Source organism: Scyliorhinus torazame, chromosome 10 (genome assembly GCF_047496885.1).
Source record: "Scyliorhinus torazame isolate Kashiwa2021f chromosome 10, sScyTor2.1, whole genome shotgun sequence".
NCBI lineage: Eukaryota > Metazoa > Chordata > Chondrichthyes > Carcharhiniformes > Scyliorhinidae > Scyliorhinus > Scyliorhinus torazame.
Genome location: NC_092716.1, coordinates 205521976 through 205541205, shown reverse-complemented (window position 1 = coordinate 205541205; position 19230 = coordinate 205521976). Strand labels below are relative to the sequence as shown.

Here is a 19230-nt window from a genome sequence, read left to right as displayed (position 1 = left end):
CACGCTTCCAGCCCATGAATCGCATTCTAATGAATGCATATCAGCTGTTTGCATGTTCCTGCCATCGCAGGGCGGGTGACCTGCCATGGCCAGCGGAGCAGGAGTAGAGACTGGAGATGGGTCTGCTGCCCAGCGCCGATCCTGTTTTTAGACCAACGGAGGATTTCCCAACCGATTGAGATTCCAGATCATTGTGGCGGCTGCAGAGAATTCCACCCCCCATACCACTGCTACCTTTCATTCCATTTCGAGAGTAGAACTATCTTTTACCTAACAATCCAACCTTTAAATTCACTTTAGCCATACAAAATAAACATACAAAATAAAACATAGGACAATGTAATAACCACTTTCTCTTTTTTGGATCGGAGCATATATAAGGTATGCATATAGAGGATATAAAACCTCAAGTATATTTTATGGCATTTGCATCCTTGGCAGACTGGATTCTTGGACCATCTGTTAGATTGGTGCATTCTCTTTTTTTTTAAATAAATTTAGAATACCCAATTATTTATTTTTTTCCAATTAAGGGGCAATTTAGCCAATCCACCTAACCTGCACATCTTTGGGTTGTGAGGGTGAAACCCAAGGAGACACGGGGAGAATGAGCACTGCGTTCATCATTCTCAAAGAGGTGGAGGAGCTGGGAGGTTTTTTTTCCAGGCAAGGACCCATGTACTCATTTCTAGAAGCTGGCTATGCAGTACCTGTGCACAAAGCCTGGAATACAATGCTTCAGAGCAATGAAGGACTCTAGACACAACTCATGTTGTAAAGCAGAAAATGCTATCCCAATGTGACAAAATGAAATGATCTAAGAAATAGCACCAATAGTTGCCAGTAACTGTACAGGTGTGCAAATACCATAAACAGAGATAAAAATATTGTTAAGAAAGCTATTCCACGCACACACCCAACTATTCAGTAATTGTAAAAACAACAATCATAATCTTGCATTGAACTGTTATTGCAGTCATAATGGGAAAGCCAACGCACACATAATAGCTCAGCTTTGTGTCAATGGGAGTGGTGGGGGGAAGGGGGACAGTGATTGGTTTTGGAGGAGTGCTCATCTCCTGGCTGATTTAGAACTGTGTTGGGTCTTAGATCCAAGAAATGTGCATATGGAAGCTGTGGAAGATCTGTTGGAAAATTAGCTGCTGCAGTCCCAATTCTTATTATCAGGATAAGAAGATGTTTGTTAACATGCAGAGGGGTGAGCAGTAATAGTTAGCACAATTTAGGAAGTTTTGATTATCTGACAAATTATATTCATTTTTGTTGAAAAATTAAATCTATTTTTACTGGAGATGATACTGAGATACTATTGAATATTCCTTAAATTACTGGGACACTGATAACTTATATTGCCCCAATGCAAAGCCTTATAATAAGAAAACTCAAAAGTAAATTTTCAAGGATATATCCATTCCAGCCTGGAGCATTCTGAGAGTAGAATCTTAAACATGTTGTTCCACTTCCACTAGAACAGTGGAATGCATAATATAATTAACAAAATCTCTGAAGAAAAATGAAACATTGGGATTTTGGGAAACAGTTGTACAAGCAATGGAAATAATTTGGGTGTAAAGGTTCTTAAGTTTAATTTACTTAATCTAAAATGATTATTAAAGTGGAACACCAAAAAATCCGGATGTTTAAATACACAATCAATATTAGACCACTGTAACAGCATCACTAAGGTAAGAATCTCAATAAGGATGAATCATTGGTACCATTTTGTAATGTGTTTCAGGCAAAAAAAGCAAAAGAATTTAACACAATCACAAATCTAAAGGAAGGAACAATCCAAAATTAAAGTTAGATTTGTCAAGTTAGATTCACTATATTGATTCTGTATTTTTGTTAGGCAGGAGTAACAGAAGTTTGAAGCAAGTTAATTCCTGATTTGTTGGAGGGCAGAGGAAAAAAACAACTAAATTTGGTCACTGTTCTGCACTGCTTTCATAAAACAAAAGTTAGTCTGTCTCTCATGTCTCCAACTGTGGAGCACAAACTCTCTTCAATAATAAGCAAAAACCTATCGGAGGCCTCTCTTACTGTATCATATTGAATAACCATGTGCCAAACACATCTGAGAATGGGTACTTATTCCAAGAAGTTCTTGAATTTGCCCAATACATTTCTTCACTTTCCTATCTAATGGGAGAGATCTTACAGGCTGTTCACGCAGCGGGATCTTCCAGTCCCACCGACGGCACACCCTCGGCGTTGGTTTCCCAGTGGCATGGGATGGATTCAATGCAAAATCGCATTGACAATGGCGGGATCTCTGGCCAAGGCGGGCCGGCCACATCCCGCCGCTGAGAAACACGAGGCTAGAGAATCCTGCCCACAGAAGAGGTCAGCAAAACATTTTTACCAGTGCCTAATGCCATGGGAGTTGAACTACATTATAATACATTGACCTAATGGCAACATAATTGTCCATCTGCTGACTGACAATGAGAACCACCACAACAGATCTGTTAATATCTATTATTCCATGTCATTCTTTTTTTGTTTAGGCTTGCATGCATCTCCTATCTACCAAGCTTTATACCCTGTTGTTAATCCATTTGCCACGCTTTTAAATCAACTTTTTGTCATTGTAAATTCCTATGACTGGATTTAGATCAAAACCAGGGATCCAAACACAAGGGGGCGATTTTCCAATATTGGGCCCAAGTGTTCGCGCCATCGTGAACGCCATCGCGTTTCACGACGGCGCGAACCGGGCCCGGGTACGACAGATTCTGGCCCCCATAGGGGGCCAGCACGGCACTGGGGCGGTTCCCGCTGCTCCAGCCTCCTTACGCGGCGCCAAATGGGCACCAACCTGCGCATGCACGGGGGACTGCTTTAGCGCGCCGGCCCCGACCAACATGGGGTCGGTGTTCAGGGGCCGGCCGCGCCAGGAGGTAGGCCCGGGGAGGGGAGAGGCCGGCCCGCCAATTGGTGGGCCCCGATCGCGAGCCAGACCCCATCTGAGGCCGCCCCCGGTAAAGGAGTTCCCCTCATCCCCCCACAGGCCTGCCCCGACCGTTCCCGCAGAGTTCCCGCCAGCAGTGACCAGGGGTGAACGGTGCTGGCGGGACTCTAGCGCGGCCGCTCGGCCCATCCGGGCCAGAGAATCGGCGACCCAGCCGATTCCAGCGGCCCGCGCCGCACCAAACACGCCGGCGCAAATGGTGCCGATTCTCTGCACCTCGGAGAATCGTGCACCGGCGTCGGGGCGTCGTTGCGTGGTTGCGGCCATTCTCCGGCGCGGGGCTCGGAGAATCACCCCCAACGTCCTCAGAGTGGCAATCTCCGGTGGATTTCTACTCTCGACGGACTTAGCCATACTGGGATTCCAAAGCCCCCCATTCAGGTTGGATGAGACAGGGGCATTAAATGGTGCCCCCGGCTGAATCAGTATGGAGTAACTGGGGTGCAGACAGGAAAAAGACACCCATTTTTACCACACTAGCTTCCTTCCTAGAGGAATTGTTTAAAGGGACAATTAAACGGTTAGTGGTTCAGACAACTGGAAGAGGGCGGGGTCGGACCAAAGGAGAGGGTCAATCCCGGAGGGCGGCTCAGTCCGGTGGAGGGGAGAGGGGTGTGGGGAGGAGAGTCGCACCAGGAAGAGGGTGGTCGGGCAGAGTGTGGTGGGGAGGGGCCGGGGTGTCAGGTAGGTGAGGTGGTGGGGTGTCTCCTGGTGGGGTTGTGTGTGTGAGAGGTGTCTTGTCCGAGGCTGGAAGTGGGTTTTTAAAATAGTTACTCTGGAGTTGGAAATGATTTTTTTTCCTCTAACCCTTTCAGAGTATCTATCAGAGTAAAATTGACAAAACCATCTGAAGATAATGATCTAAATCGCATCTGTCAGATGGTTCCCATTCAGCACAATTTCCCAGAGGATGTTAGCGCTTCTGAGCAATTGCCAGGTAAACCATTAAGTGGGAACCTCCTAGTGGGATTCCCCAGTGAATCACTGGGGTACCCTCTAAATCAATGCTGAGGAACTAGCAAGTTATGGGCCATAACCTATAATTGCCATTATATGATGCTAGAAAAACCTTGCTCCCCAAATGGCTGAAAAGTCTTTCCAAATATTTTACACCCAGAATGAAAATCGGGTAGTTTCTGTACAAGGGTAAGTTGTTAGCCCTGCTGTATTATTGACCAAATAATGAAGATGCAAATCTATCTCATACTTTTTCAAGGTTTATAAGCTTCATAACAAATATAACTTACAACGTTACATCAACTATTAGCTAAATTGAAAATAGAGTATTTTGAAGCCAACTAATTATTCACCTATATTTTACTGACTTTAGAAAATATAAATATCCTATTTATAAACACGAGTGGGATAAAGAAAGAAAGGGAGAAGACAGGGGTGAGGGTGGAGGTAGGTTTTTTAACAGGGAGGGGTGGATAGCTTGCCCCCAAGAAGAAAAGTCAGCTGAGGCCAACTTGCTCTAAGCAAGTCCGCCTAACAGCCACATATGTTGCAAAGAATCTAATACCAGGACTTCTGCCCCTCACTGCGGAGGAAGTCCTGCCCTCGGACCGACTGGCTGCCGGCTCCAGCAGTGCTGGCAGCGCCAAGAGCTTAATACTGGGCACTGGCAGGACTGCAGCCAGTCCCAAGAACAAGACCCAATGAAGGCTAGTCCAGGCATTGGGAAGGGAGGGTGTCTGGCCAACTTAGGGAGGGGGAAGGATGCAGTGGGTTTTGGAGAACAGTTGGATCGGAAGTTGGGGCGAGGGTACCATCTTAGGTAGGTTGCTCGCAATTTGTAAAGGGCAGCTAAAGATAGTACCCCACTATGTTCCTATTCTTTTAAAAATGGGTTGACCACTCACGCCTGCCTGCCCACACCAAGCATGCTAACTTTTACTTTTTTTGGCGGGTGGGCTGATGATTTTGACTCCCACCCAACTACTATGTTATGGGGGTGAACTTGGGATTGGGTGGGAAGATGGTGAGCTGGGTTCCATTGTATTTTATTTGCTAACCCTTATTGAAAACATGTTTGGCGGGAGCATATGAAATCCTGCCCAGTGCCTTTCCTCGTTAAAATTTGATTGATTTTGTTAAAAAAGAGGTTAAACTTTGGAACAAAGCCTCTGGTGGAAATATATGGAGGGAGGAGAGGAAAGCATCGATTGAGGATGAGAAGGCCTTGCCTAGCCTCTTCCACATGAATTGCAGGAGAGAGGGTGGAGGGAACATTATGGTAGGTTACAGGTGAGGTGCATGAGAGCAACACATAGGGGGAAGACATACACAGATTAAATGGGTTATCGAAAAAATGGAAAACGTTGTGGTTGTGGGCAGGTGGAAGAATGATTAGTAATCTTATAAAGATAATAAAACTGTGCACACTTCATATTCATCACTCTTCAGGAATAATACTTCTATCATATCATATGCTTTACATGCGCAGGCAGCCCTCGGCTTTACAATGTTTGATTTACGATGAACGGCAACAAAGAACAAAGAAATGTACAGCACAGGAACAGGCCCTTCGGCCCTCCAAGCCCGTGCCGACCATACTGCCCGACTAAACTACAATCTTCTACACTTCCTGGGTCCGTATCCTTCTATTCCCATCCTATTCATATATTTGTCAAGATGCCCCTTAAATGTCCCTATCGTCCCTGCCTCCACTACCTCCTCCGGTAGTGAGTTCCAGGCACCCACTACCCTCTGCGTAAAAAACTTGCCTCGTACATCTACTCTAAACTTTGCCCCTCTCACCTTAAACCTATGCCCCCTAGTAATTGACCCCTCTACCCTGGGGAAAAGCCTCTGACTATCCACTCTGTCTATGCCCCTCATAATTTTGTATACCTCTATCAGGTCGCCCCTCAACCTCCTTCGTTCCAGTGAGAACAAACCGAGTTTATTCAATCGCTCCTCATAGCTTATGCCCTCCATACCAGGCAACATTCTGGTAAATCTCTTCTGCACCCTCTCTAAAGCCTCCACATCCTTCTGGTAGTGTGGCGACCAGAATTGAACACTATACTCCAAGTGTGGCCTAACTAAGGTTCTATACAGCTGCAACATGACTTGCCAATTCTTATACTCAATGCCCCGGCCAATGAAGGCAAGCATGCCGTATGCCTTCTTGACTACCTTCTCCACCTGTGTAGCCCCTTTCAGTGATCTGTGGACCTGTACTCCTAGATCTCTTTGACTTTCAATACTCTTGAGGGTTCTACCATTCACCGTATATTCCCTACCTGCATTAGCCCTTCCAAAATGCATTACCTCACATTTGTCCAGGTTAAACTCCATCTGCCATATCTCCGCCCAAGTCTCCAGACAATCTAAATCCTGCTGTATCCTCAGACAGTCCTCATCGCTATCCGCAATTCCACCAACCTTTGTGTCGTCTGCAAACTTACTAATCAGACCAGTTACATTTTCCTCCAAATCATTTATATATACTACAAAGAGCAAAGGTCCCAGCACTGATCCCTGTGGAACACCACTGGTCACAGCCCTCCAATTAGAAAAGCATCCCTCCATTGCTACCCTCTGCCTTCTATGGCCTAGCCAGTTCTGTATCCACCTTGCCAGTTCACCCCTGATCCCGTGTGACTTCACCTTTTGTACTAGTCTACCATGAGGGACCTTGTCAAAGGCCTTACTGAAGTCCATATAGACAACATCTACTGCCCTACCTGCATCAATCATCTTAGTGACCTCCTCGAAAAACTCTATCAAGTTAGTGAGACACGACCTCCCCTTCACAAAACCGTGCTGCCTCTCACTAATACGTCCATTTGCTTCCAAATGGGAGTAGATCCTGTCTCGAAGAATTCTCTCCAGTAATTTCCCTACCACTGAAGTAAGGCTCACCGGCCTGTAGTTCCCGGGATTATCCCTGCCACCCTTCTTAAACAGAGGAACAACATTGGCTACTCTCCAGTCCTCCGGGACATCCCCTGAAGACAGCGAGGATCCAAAGATTTCCGTCAAGGCCTCAGCAATTTCCTCTCCAGCCTCCTTCAGTATTCTGGGGTAGATCCCATCCGGCCCTGGGGACTTATCTACCTTAATATTTTTTAAGACACCCAACACCTCGTCTTTTTGGATCACAATGTGACCCAGGCTATCTACACCCCCTTCTCCAGACTCAACATCTACCAATTCCTTCTCTTTGGTGAATACTGATGCAAAGTATTCATTTAGTACCTCGCCCATTTCCTCTGGCTCCACACATAGATTCCCTTGCCTATCCTTCAGTGGGCCAACCCTTTCCCTGGCTACCCTCTTGCTTTTTATGTAAGTGTAAAAAGCCTTGGGATTTTCCTTAACCCTATTTGCCAATGACTTTTCATGACCCCTTCTCGCCCTCCTGACTCCTTGCTTAAGTTCCTTCCTACTTTCCTTATATGCCACACAGGCTTCGTCTGTTCCCAGCCTTTTAGCCCTGACAAATGCCTCCTTTTTCTTTACAAAACTTACAACATTTATAAATTGACACCCTGGGCACGATTCAGCGATCCCTTTGCACCCGCTCCGTGAGAGAGCACACCCGACTTGCTCTGCCTGGCACAATCTAGATCTGAATATTTAAATACCCAGAGGTCGGATTCACCCAGCGCCCGGGACTCAACGGCCACTCCTGGGAAATCTCGCAGGATGCTGTTTAGTACTGGTCCACAATAGTGTGAACCAGGTCTAACGACACCTGGTGGGGTCCCCCAGGCCACCGGGGATGCCCGGATGGTTGGGGACAGGGCAGGGTGACACAATGGCACCTGAGCACCTTGGCACTGCCAGCCTGGCACTGGGGTCGAGCCGGGGTACCTTGCCACTTGGAAGGGATGGGGGATTTCCTGGGGCCACCCCAAGGATAAGGGGTGAGGGGGCGGGGGGGGGGGGGTTTGTTAAAGCAAGGAGGGGGAGATCAGTGCTTCCGGACAAAATGGCACCCCGATGTGCAAGGAGCCTTTCCTGCTGGCGAGCTGTGGCCTCGGTGGAGAGAAACTCCTCAAGGCCATAGAAAACAGAAAAGTGCCATTGCATAGCAGGATGTTTCTCAGGGCTGCAGCTACCGAGAAACAACCCATTAAATGTACCCGACAGCGGACTTAGTTTGAGATCTGCTGAATCGCGGCCCCTGTTTGGAATTTACATCGACTTTACGATGCCACACCAGCAAACAAGTTCAAACATTCACGCATGCGCATTGTCATTCTGCACTGCCCATCTCCCTGACTTAAAGAGCGCAGTTGCTGCTCTGACCTGGTGGATCGTTATGTTTCCAAACTTTATCTTAAAATTAATGTTTTAGAATAATTCATTGCTACATTACTTTTTTACAATTGATTGAGTCCAAAATTCTGGGTTATTTTTGTGAAAATAGAGTATTTTTCAGAAACCAATCCCCGATTTATAACATTGTTCCTATGGGAAAATCGGTTCCGGCTTGTGACGTTTAAACTTAAGACGCATTTTCCAGGAACCAATGGTGTCTTCAGCCCGAGGACTGCCTGTATTCAAGCAAATAGACGTCTCTCTCTTTTACCTGAGTCACTCAAATATAATTACTTGATCAAATGATTATATCATATCTCACAATAAAATGATTAAACATAACCATGAAATTATCTTTTTGTCTTTAAGTATCTCCATTAACACATTTTACTTTGCGGTCTCAGGCTCTATCACTAACTGGGCTTGCAGTTAATTTTTTTTCTCTAAATGTTAACATTGTTTTCTAAAGAGCATTGCCAAATGCAATTCTCAAGATGCTGAAGTCTGATTTAGTTCTCATGAAACTTAAACGTGAAATATTTGTTTTTCCCTTCTGTTACCGAACACTTTCCTAAAATGAATGGATATTTTTGAGAGATGAGTTGGCAGTTATCTGTGATACCTTCTCACAACCAAGTACTGTTTTGCACAATGAACTGATTGTGCACTGTAACTATATTAAATACTGAAGTTCTTTAATAAAATTCTGAAAAATTACAATTTCCAGTTGTCTATGGTATTTTAATTAACTGGTGCTTCAGTTTGATGAAACGATTCTGACTGGAATCTTTGCATTTAATCACCACATATTTTCCCGAATCACCTTTTTTGCCATGTAAAGGTTATTGCACAGAAATCATTCATTGACAGGTTGATTGTATCAAAAAAAAGCATTCCCTTCTGCTGACAAAAAATATTGCCCAAATCTTTCGGTATTCATATCGTCAAAATTGGAACGATTAGAAAGTTGCTAGCCCCTCACCGGTTGCAGAATCGGTGCGGGTGTGGCACCGATTTTTCCATCGTGGAACACCACGGATCCTCCGTTGCCGTCAGCACTTCGGCGCAGGAACGGAGAATCCAGCCCACAGTCTCCCGAATGGAGAATCCAGCCCACTAGATTTCCCAAACGTGTGCCTATTTCAGTATCTTACTCTAACCCTGAATATAAATCTATTGACCATCACAGAATTTGTTCATGGATCTACTGGTATCAAGTCCGGAAATGGCATCTAGTCTCAGTGGAACAGTACCCATATTACGTGTCCATTCTGCTCCTTGCGACCTTAAAAGGAGCACATTTTGATCCACAGCTACGTCACGCTAAATTCCTGGCCCTCTCCAAATGCCTTGATTCAATATTTTATAATGCCCGTTCTGTTACTCTAATTAAAATGTAGCAACAGACAACCTTGAGATTCTTAAGCAATTATTGGTGCATACCTTGTACTACAACTGCCAACACAGCACCCATCAGCAGTGCTCCCTTGAAATAAGTTCATGAATGACTTTAAATGCTAACAGTTGCCTAATATTCTAACACAAATGTTACAAGTGTGAATTTATGATACATTAGACAATCAATATTCTTTCAAGATAGTTTTGATGAGTCCAGCATTGAACACAAATTCCATTAATTTCTCAAAGGATTCTCTCAATTGCCTGCCATAAGTTTGGTAGAAACATAAGAGAAATGACAACACCAGTTGTGCTGCCTGTTTGCCATTTCCAGCGGTTTCATCAATAAATTGTAAGGGGAATAAATTGCATTCACTTCTTACAGGACAAGTGATGGCCAAGGCACAGAGTCAGTGATAAAAACGCCAAAAAATAATTTTGGGTCATGTTGCCAGTTTGCCAAATGTAATTGTTTAATCTACTGAACAGATTTAAAAAAAAAAAAATTTAGAGTACCCAATTCTTTTTTTTCCAATTAAGGGGCAATTTAGTGTGGCCAATCCACCTACCCTGCACATCTTTTGAGTTGTAGGGCTGAGACCCATACAGACAGGGGAAGAATGTGCAAACTCCACACGGAGGATCGAACCCGGGTCCTTGGCAGCGTGAGGCAGCAGTGCTAACCACTGCAACATCGTGCTGCCCGCCAGTGAACAGTTATTATCATACCTTTGAATAAGACATTAAAAATGCAGGGTTGTAATGATATTCTCCTTCATTGGAAGCACCTGAAATGAAGGTTTGTGCAATGCTGTCACTGCCTCCCTGATTTAACATAGCCTGCTTCCTGAGACGTTTTGTGCACAGAGCTGTGTGGGTGAGGTTGGTCTGAAATTCCTGTAAATGAGCTTGCCTTACATCATTCCTTTCATTATTTTGCTTCTTTTTTTAAAGACATGCAATATTGATGAATACCTGCTGGGATATCCATATCCAGAATTTTAATTGCAAAAGGAATGATTTTTCTGCCAAAACTCTTGGATAGAAACATTCAAGGAGTAAAAGTGACAAAAAGCAAGAATATTGAAAAATTAACCGCTAATAATCCTGAAAATAAAGTTCAATTTAATTCATGTTAAAAGTCAAGCCACTTATTTCAGGCAGACCATGTTTGCCTCGGCCTCACCATGGGTAAATCCCCTTCTCAAATTTTGAATTGCTTTTTAACACAGGACACTAGCAAAGAGGGAGAGAAAAGGCAACCTTAAAACAGTATAAGATCATAGTTTTAATAGCGATGTCATGGATAATACAAGTATGTATTGCTAACTGTCGTAATTTATCATTGTTGTTGCAAGCATATCAGATGTGCAATGTAAATGTTGTGAACTTTTAATTGACTCATTCAGAGCTATTTATGTGGCCTCAGGTGTAAATACATTGAGGATCACCACTCTGAACCCTGGTATTTAGGTGTAATCATTGAATTTAAGCTTACTGTAAGGATATATTGGATTTCATTGACTATTCCTTCTTCTGCAATAATCCATTGCTGTAATATGACTTGAGCATCAGTACAGTGTTACATTGATTCAATAATAATAATCTTTCTATTGTCACAAGTAGACTTACATTAACACTGCAATGAAGTTACTGTGAAAAGCCCCTAGTTGCCACATTCCGCCGCCTGTTCGGGTACACAGAGAGAGAATTCAGAATTCTCAGCTGGTACGGGAATTGAACCCGCGCTGCCGGCCTTAGTTCTGCATCACAAACCAACTGTCTAGCCCACTGAGCTAAACCAGCCCTGTTTAGAAATCCAGTAATTGTTTAAATGTGTGAATTATAATCTCAAATGCACAACTTTTAGATTATTTTAATCGCAACTGTGATCCAATTCACACCAGCAAAACACAACTTTCAATTTCTATGGTTATCAGCACCAGTAAACAGAGGGCTCAGATCCTCGTGTCTGCAGATTGTTGTATCACGGAGGATGTGCCTGAGAAGTCCCAATTCAAGGACTCTGTGGGAATTGCCCTGGAACTTTCAACTTTCATTGGGCAACTGTTCTGCATCTGGAACTCTCTGAAACTCTGAGTTAAAGTTGCAGACTTTGGGTGTAGAATAGTTACCCAGAAAACATTAGAAGAATTTTAACCAGTTCTAACTCCTTGGTAACTATATTACCAATACCCTGACTTCACTCACACTGACTACCCGACTACCTAACCACCCCAACTATCCTCCTGACCTTCCTGACTACCCCCACCATCTGCAGATCACTCCCCGACCATCCCTACCCCTGACTACTCAACTAACACCCCCAACCCTGACTATGCCAACACTGACTACCCCTCCACCCCCTGATGACACCACCAATGAACCCGCGACTATGCTCCCATACTCCCTACCCACCCAGCCCCTCACCCACCTACATGTTGCCCATCTCCCTCACCACCCATATGCTGCCCTTCCCCCTCACCCACCCACCTGCTGCCCTAACCTCTCATCTTCTCTCCGTAGCTTGTCAAAGTGATTTTGGGAACTTTAAACTTAACGGAATATGGCAGCTAATACTAAAAAGGGGGCATGGCTTGGCTTCTCTCGATTATCCTGCTCTACTAGGGAATGATTCTGAGAGCAGGAGGCCCGTTTTGAAAGTCCGGATGAAAATGTAGAACTTAGTGTCGGCGGTTTACGGGGCTATTTTGGAAGATGAGAAGACACCACTGGAAGGGATCAAAGCAAAGTGAGAAGAAGAGTTAGGAGAGGGTATGGAGGAGGGGTTCTGCTGTGAGGTGCTCCGGAGAGCGAATGCCTCCACCTCGTGCACGAGGTAGGGGCTGATACAGCTGAAGGTGGTATATAGAGCACACCTCACAAGGGCGAGGATGAGCCAGCTCTTCGAGGGGGTAGAAGATGTGTGTGAACGTTGCGGGGGGGGGGGGCTGCAAATCATGTTCATATGTTTTGATCCTGTCCAAAGCTGGAGAATTACTGGAAGGAGGTTTTTAGGGTAATCTCTGTAGTGGTGTACACAAAACTGGACCCAGGCCCTCGGGAGGCCATATTCGGTATGTCAGACCAGCCGGGGTTGGAAACGGGTGCAGAGGCAGATGTTGTAGCCTTCGCCTCGTTGATTGTCCGAAGGCGGATCCTGATGGGATGGAGAGCAACCTCTCCACCCTGTGCCCTGGCATGGCGGGGGGACGTGTTGGAATTTTTGACTCTTGAGAAGGTTAAGTTTGAACTGAGGGGAAGGATGGAGAAGTTCTACAATTCATGAGCGTTATTCATTATGCACTTTCAAGAACTGGATAACATCGAACATTAGTGGGGGGGGGGGGGTGTTGGAGTGTTGAGTGGGGGGGGACTGTATGTGTAAATGGTGACTATTCCTGATTCCTTTTTGTTATTTGTTTATGTTAACATGCGGGCAGTTGTTTGGATTTGGTGGGAGGATGGGATTGTTGTTGTTGATATGGGGATTGACATTATATTCGTTACTGCTTATTATTTATTGTTGGTGGGTGCAAATTTGGGAGAAAATGTGAAAAAGGAGAATAAAAATATTTTTAAAAAAAAGAAAATGTAGAACTTGGGCAAGTTAAGTAAATAGTGCAGAATGGCATTCTGACAGTGACTACCACTCCTCAGAAGATTTGGCCGAAGATCATGAAACTAAAGCAGAATCATAGTCCAATAATGAAGAGACAAGGGTGCCCTTCAGATACTCCTCACTTCAGATACAACACACAGCATTGGTTTAAAAAGTGTGAAACCTCTACATTGAATTTGGTATATTTGAAATTTAATATTGAACCTTTGCAAATTTAAGAGAGAATGCTTCCAACAAATTTTCCGAATATTAACATATAGTTATCTGGGAAACTGAGCCCTGTGAATAGAGGAGAAACTCTCTCTTGGCAGGCTGACTATGTTATAGCTTCAGGTTTATTGGGTGTCACACACTATACCATCAGCCTTAGACAAAATTATTGTAACATAATTAGCATAGTCTTTAGCCTTACAGTTTAAGATACATTCTTGGCACGCATTGCTTATTTAGATTTGCTGAAATAACGGTCACTTACCCAGATGGGCAAACACATCCTGACAGACATGGCATGGATTCCGGGCACGAAATGTTTAAGAGTAGATTTTCACAGGTATCTCTACAGCCTGCTCCTACACTTGCCTCGAAACCACTCACAGGAGCACTGCAGTTAAAGTATATTTGGTCAGGACCACATTGAGAACCTGCAGATTAGGAAAAGAGTTAATAATATAGTGAATAACTATGTTTACTTCGATTGGAATAGAATTACCTAGCTTTGGATAAACGGAAGCCAGCAGGTGCAATGCTACTTGATGGTTTCGAACACACGGGATCATTCTAACCAAATTGGAACCCAGCCCCGTGAAGTTTGTGTATTTAGCCGGGTGTTTCCTGGCACTCGTAGCACGGAGAAAAACCACACTATCTATCGGGACTCTGTTTGAATTCAGGGCCTCCCCGGGGAATGCTCCACCGAGGCGCACTTAGTCCCGTTTCCTGCACTAAGGAGCTCTTGTCGCCAGAATTCCCCATGTGCAGGAAGAGTGCCAAACTCCCTTTTAAATGGCATCCCAATTTCTTAAACCCCCCCGACGTGACCCCAAACCACCCCCCCACAAAGCCCCAACACACCTATAAGGGAGACCTCGGGCCCCCTGCACCCTACCTCACACACACAGAGCACCCGGTCCTGATCCCTGCCGCGGGGAAAATGCCAGCTTAGCAGCTTGGCACTTCCAGCCACGGACCCCACCACATACCCCGCCATTCTCCGGCATTTTGGCGCGGGAATCAGGAGTTTTACCCGGCGCCGTTGCTACCCCTTCACCGGTCCCAGAACCAGTGAGGGTTTGGTGCCGATTTTGGCGCTTCAATTGGAGAATCCAGCCCCCTTTTTTGCTGAAGAAAGCACTTTATCATTTACGTTTGGAATGTTAGGTAGCCCTGTTAGTCCATTATGAAATTAGCGTTACAGGTAGAGTGTCTCAAAACTGGCATGCTCGGGACAAGGCCAAGCCAGAATATAGATTGATGCGCAAGCAGCAAAGCAGCACCACACTGCACCAATGCAACGCCTAGTCGAATTGTCCAGCTAAGTTACTTTCTTTATAAGAACATAAGAACATAAGAACTAGGAGCAGGAGTAGGCCATCTGGCCCCTCGAGCCTGCTCCACCATTCAATGAGATCATGGCTGATCTTTTGTGGACTCAGCTCCACTTTCCGGCCCGAACACCATAACCCTTAATCCCTTTATTCTTCAAAAAACTATCTATCTTTATCTTAAAAACATTTAATGAAGGAGCCTCTACTGCTTCACTGGGCAAGGAATTCCATAGATTCACAACCCTTTGGGTGAAGAAGTTCCTCCTAAATGCAGTCCTAAATCTACTTCCCCTTATTTTGAGGCTATGCCCCCTAGTTCTGCTTTCACCCGCCAGTGGAAACAACCTGCCCGCATCTATTCTATCTATTCCCTTCATAATCTTATATGTTTCTATAAGATCCCCCCTTATCCTTCTAAATTCCAACGAGTACAGTCCCAGTCTACTCAACCTCTCCTCGTAATCCAACCCCTTCAGCTCTGGGATTAACCTAGTGAATCTCCTCTGCACACCCTCCAGTGCCAGTACGTCCTTTCTCAAGTAAGGAGACCAAAACTGAACACAATACTCCAGGTGTGGCCTCACTAACACCTTATACAATTGCAGCAGAAGCTCCTTAGTCTTAAACTCCATCCCTCTAGCAATGAAGGACAAAATTCCATTTGCCTTCTTAATCACCTGTTGCACCTGAAAACCAACTTTATATTACTCGATTAAAATACATGGCACATTCTAAAATTGTTAGATTTTTGGGAAATCACAGGATTTTGGACAGCTGGATTTGAGACACTTTCTGAAACTTTCCAGCCCTTCGCGCTGGGGGTGGCATGGTGGCACAGCGGTTAGCACTGCTGCCTCACAGCTCCAGGGTCCCGGGTCCAATTCCAGCTTTTCTGAATCAGTTCCAAAACTTTTTGCAACATTTTTTGGTGGTAGTCTGTCACAATCTGACCTCATCTGTATCAAAGGCATACCTTGTGCAGAATTGCAAATGTTGTCACAAATTGTTGAAAGTATTAGAATAGCAAAAGATTTGTAAGAAAACTACAAGCCTTTACCAACTGGTCACTTAAAGTGCAGATAAGTATGTTAGCAACACTGGTTTCCAGATTTTAAACAACTGTGTGGAATAATTGGGCCTTCTGAAATACTGGAACTAAATACATCCTCTACATATATTCTGATCAGTTCTTGAAATTAACTAGAAAACATTCTAGCAATAAAAAAACGAGCTGTCCATTTCATTGGTACACTGACTGCAGGACCATTCAGTGCTCATTTCCCAAAAGAATACGAGCTGTGATTTTATTTCATTTGTTTCTGCAATATTATTGTGGCTCCCACCTAACTACAATTTACTAATGATGTGGTTTCCAGTCATATCCCGGAGGTTAAATTTGCAGTGATGATATTATAAATTTCACTTTTCAGTAAGGAAATCATTTCATATTACTTTGCTGAAGTCTTCTGACTGTCAATTTTTCATGATCAAAGGTAAAAATAGGCTTGCAAAGCCAGCAGCACAGTTAATTCAAATTTGAATTTATTGAACGAAATAACAATGGTAGAAATTCAGATATAAATTAGTGTTGGTGATATTAGCGCATTGATGTAAATAATGAATTAACTCGTTCATTTATGTGACATTTCTTTGTCTACCTGACTACATTTTCACTGCTACTTTTCACTGGTATGGTATATTTTTGAGATATGTTTCATTCCAAGTCACAAACAGTGGGCTGGATTCTCCGCCCCGCCACGTCACATTTCCGTTTCACCCCACCGGCGGGATGCTCCGTTACGTTGGCTGGTCAATGGCGTTTCCCATTGTGAGGCTGCTCCACGCCGTCGGGAAACCCCCGGGCTGCCGGCAAAACGGAGCATCCCGCCAGTGGAGAATCCAGCCCAGTATATTACCTCTTTCCATGAGCAATATGAGGGCCGGAATTCTCCGGCAGTTGGGATTCTCTTACCGGCAGCACACCAAATTCCATCCTCAAACCCCCTGCAGATTTCCCGGCGGCATGGTGTGACTTCAATGGGAATGCATTTGACAAGCGGCGTGAGTAGAGAATCCCACAGCGCGCTGTCGGGAAGCATGCAGCTGGGAGAACGGGGTATTCCACCTGAGATATATTGATATTACACATATTTTAAAATGGTAAGGACTGAGGACGGCGGTCAGCACAAGCGGAAAATCTCACAAGTATCGGGAAACGGGGTCCTTGGCTGAGACATCGCGTTTCCCTATTTTTTCCACACCTTACTGGCAACGTCACAAGATTCATGCCCACAAAGGCATGAACATCATTTGAACACGTTTAAATGTATTTCATTATTATTATGGCCAAATGGTCCCCCCTCACTAAATATTCATGCCTCGCCAATGTAACAGCATGTGCCCTAGCACTTCCCTGGTTGGGACTACCAAGTTGGCACTGTGCCAATCTGGCAGTGCCAACCTGTGCCAAGGGGCAGTGCCAGGGACAGACTCTAGTGGGAGACCCGTGGAGAGGTGCATTGAGATGTGGTGGGTTGGAGGTTTGCAGACATGGGGGTAGTGGGGTGGAGGGGGGCTGCTGGTTATACTTTTGCAGTGATAGTGGGGGATTGCAATGCTGGCTAGGAATTTTGTTAGGGGGGGTGCCAGCTAGGTTTATCAGCGGCGGGCTGGTGGTATCCCTGCGGCGAATGCCAGATGGAATGAGGTGTTTCCAACAAGAATTGTCGGGGAGGGGGCGAGGTTGGGGAGAGAGAGCCCCAATACCTGTATGATGGGGGCTTATGCCGATTAAGCCCGTGGAAGTGATTTTATTTCATTTATATCTGCAATATTATTGTGGTCCTCAGCTCTATGAGGCCCTGCCCCACCGGTGTGACGCCAATGTGCACTCATATTTTTGTGTGTAAGAGGCTCAAGACTCTGCGAGAAAACTAGGGCTGGATGCTCCGATTTCCAGGCTTTGACCGGAGGATCCATGACGCTTTAGACAAAAAAATCGGCGGCGGCCCAGCACCGATCCTCCGACACCACGTAAAACACACGGCCTCCACAACAAAACCGGGTGGTGAATTGCCGGATCCGTGGCTGCACATGTGCCTGGCGACGACCTGCAGTGGTCGCGCCATGCAACATGGCCTGGCCGCGCGCGGACCCAACCTGCCAGATAGTGCCCCCTGGACACCCCCTTGCCATCTCCTGGCCACACCCCAACAGTTCCACAGTCACTCCAACCGTCACCGCAGCTCCCCCGGCCATCAGCACGGCTCTTGCCCGACTGTGGCGGTGCTGGACACAGTCCACAGCCGCCACTACTGGTTCCCAACCGCAGAGACCACACATCCCCCGCGCGGTTGGGAACTCGGCCGATCGGGGCGGAGCATCAGAGGAGGGTCTCAGGTGACGTCCTGAGGCTGTCCCAATGGCATGCGCCGTGCTCCTCGATGACGTGGTTTTGGAGGAGGCAGAGCATGCGACAACAGGCGCCGCCCTCGATTCCACAGTAAAAAGGGATTCTCCGCCCGATTGCTGATTACAAAATCAGCGCCGGGGAACGGAGAATCCCGCTCCTGGTCGATGCAACTGGAAAGTTACACGTCAGTTTTCTGTATGAACCTGACACTTTACCAAATCTTGGTAAGATTCCACCCTCAGTTTAAGGCTGCAACGTACTTTGATTTTGGATGTTGTCATCTGAGAGTACCTTTAAGAAATGGGTGTTTATAAATAGGTGTGTATATAAATATCTGGAGTGAGAGTACCTTTAAGAAATGGGTGTTTACTACTGCAGTGATGTCAAAGAGTGGGTGGAGCTCGGCTGATTGTCAGCTTTTTTACTTTTGTTTTAGGCTGTTTGCTGCAGGGTGTGTTTTAGTTTTGATTTCAGTGTTGGAGCTGAAGCCAGACCAAGCAGGTGTACTGCTGTTCTCTCTGCCATCAAAAGACTATCTCTTGATCATTTGGTGAATTCAGAATTATAAATGTTTTCAGTAGTGACTTTAACCTGATGTACTTCTGATAAAGGTTTTGTTTTGAAGTCGTATGGATGTTAAAAAGAAAAGCTTAAAGGTTTACTTAGTGTTGTTATCGCTGGGGGTTGCATTTGAATTAATGGTTGCTAAGATGTTCACTGTATGTTTTAAAAAGGTTAACTTGAGTTCATAGAATCAATTTTGTTTTGCTTTAATAAATACTTTTCCATTTCTGCTCTACCACATCTGTAGAGTGGGCTGTGTGCTTCCCATACCACAATCTATTAAAAGTTGTGAGTCAGGCGAACTCCATGATACACTTTGAGGTTCTCTAAACCTTGGCCCATAACAAATTGGGGCCTCAAGGGGGATAAAAGTCTATCTATTGGATTGGCTTAGTGAACTTAAAGACAGTGAGGGGTGAGC

General features: G+C 45.1%; 1 protein-coding gene across 1 annotated transcript in view; it reads right to left on the bottom strand.

Moving 5' to 3' along the window:
- otog (otogelin) overlaps positions 1-19230 on the bottom strand; it is a 431253-nt gene that overhangs the window by 283793 nt on the left and 128230 nt on the right. The window contains exon 25 of the mRNA XM_072517704.1: positions 13765-13930. Coding sequence (XP_072373805.1) covers positions 13765-13930 — 166 coding nt within the window. The remainder of the gene's footprint in view (positions 1-13764; positions 13931-19230) is intronic.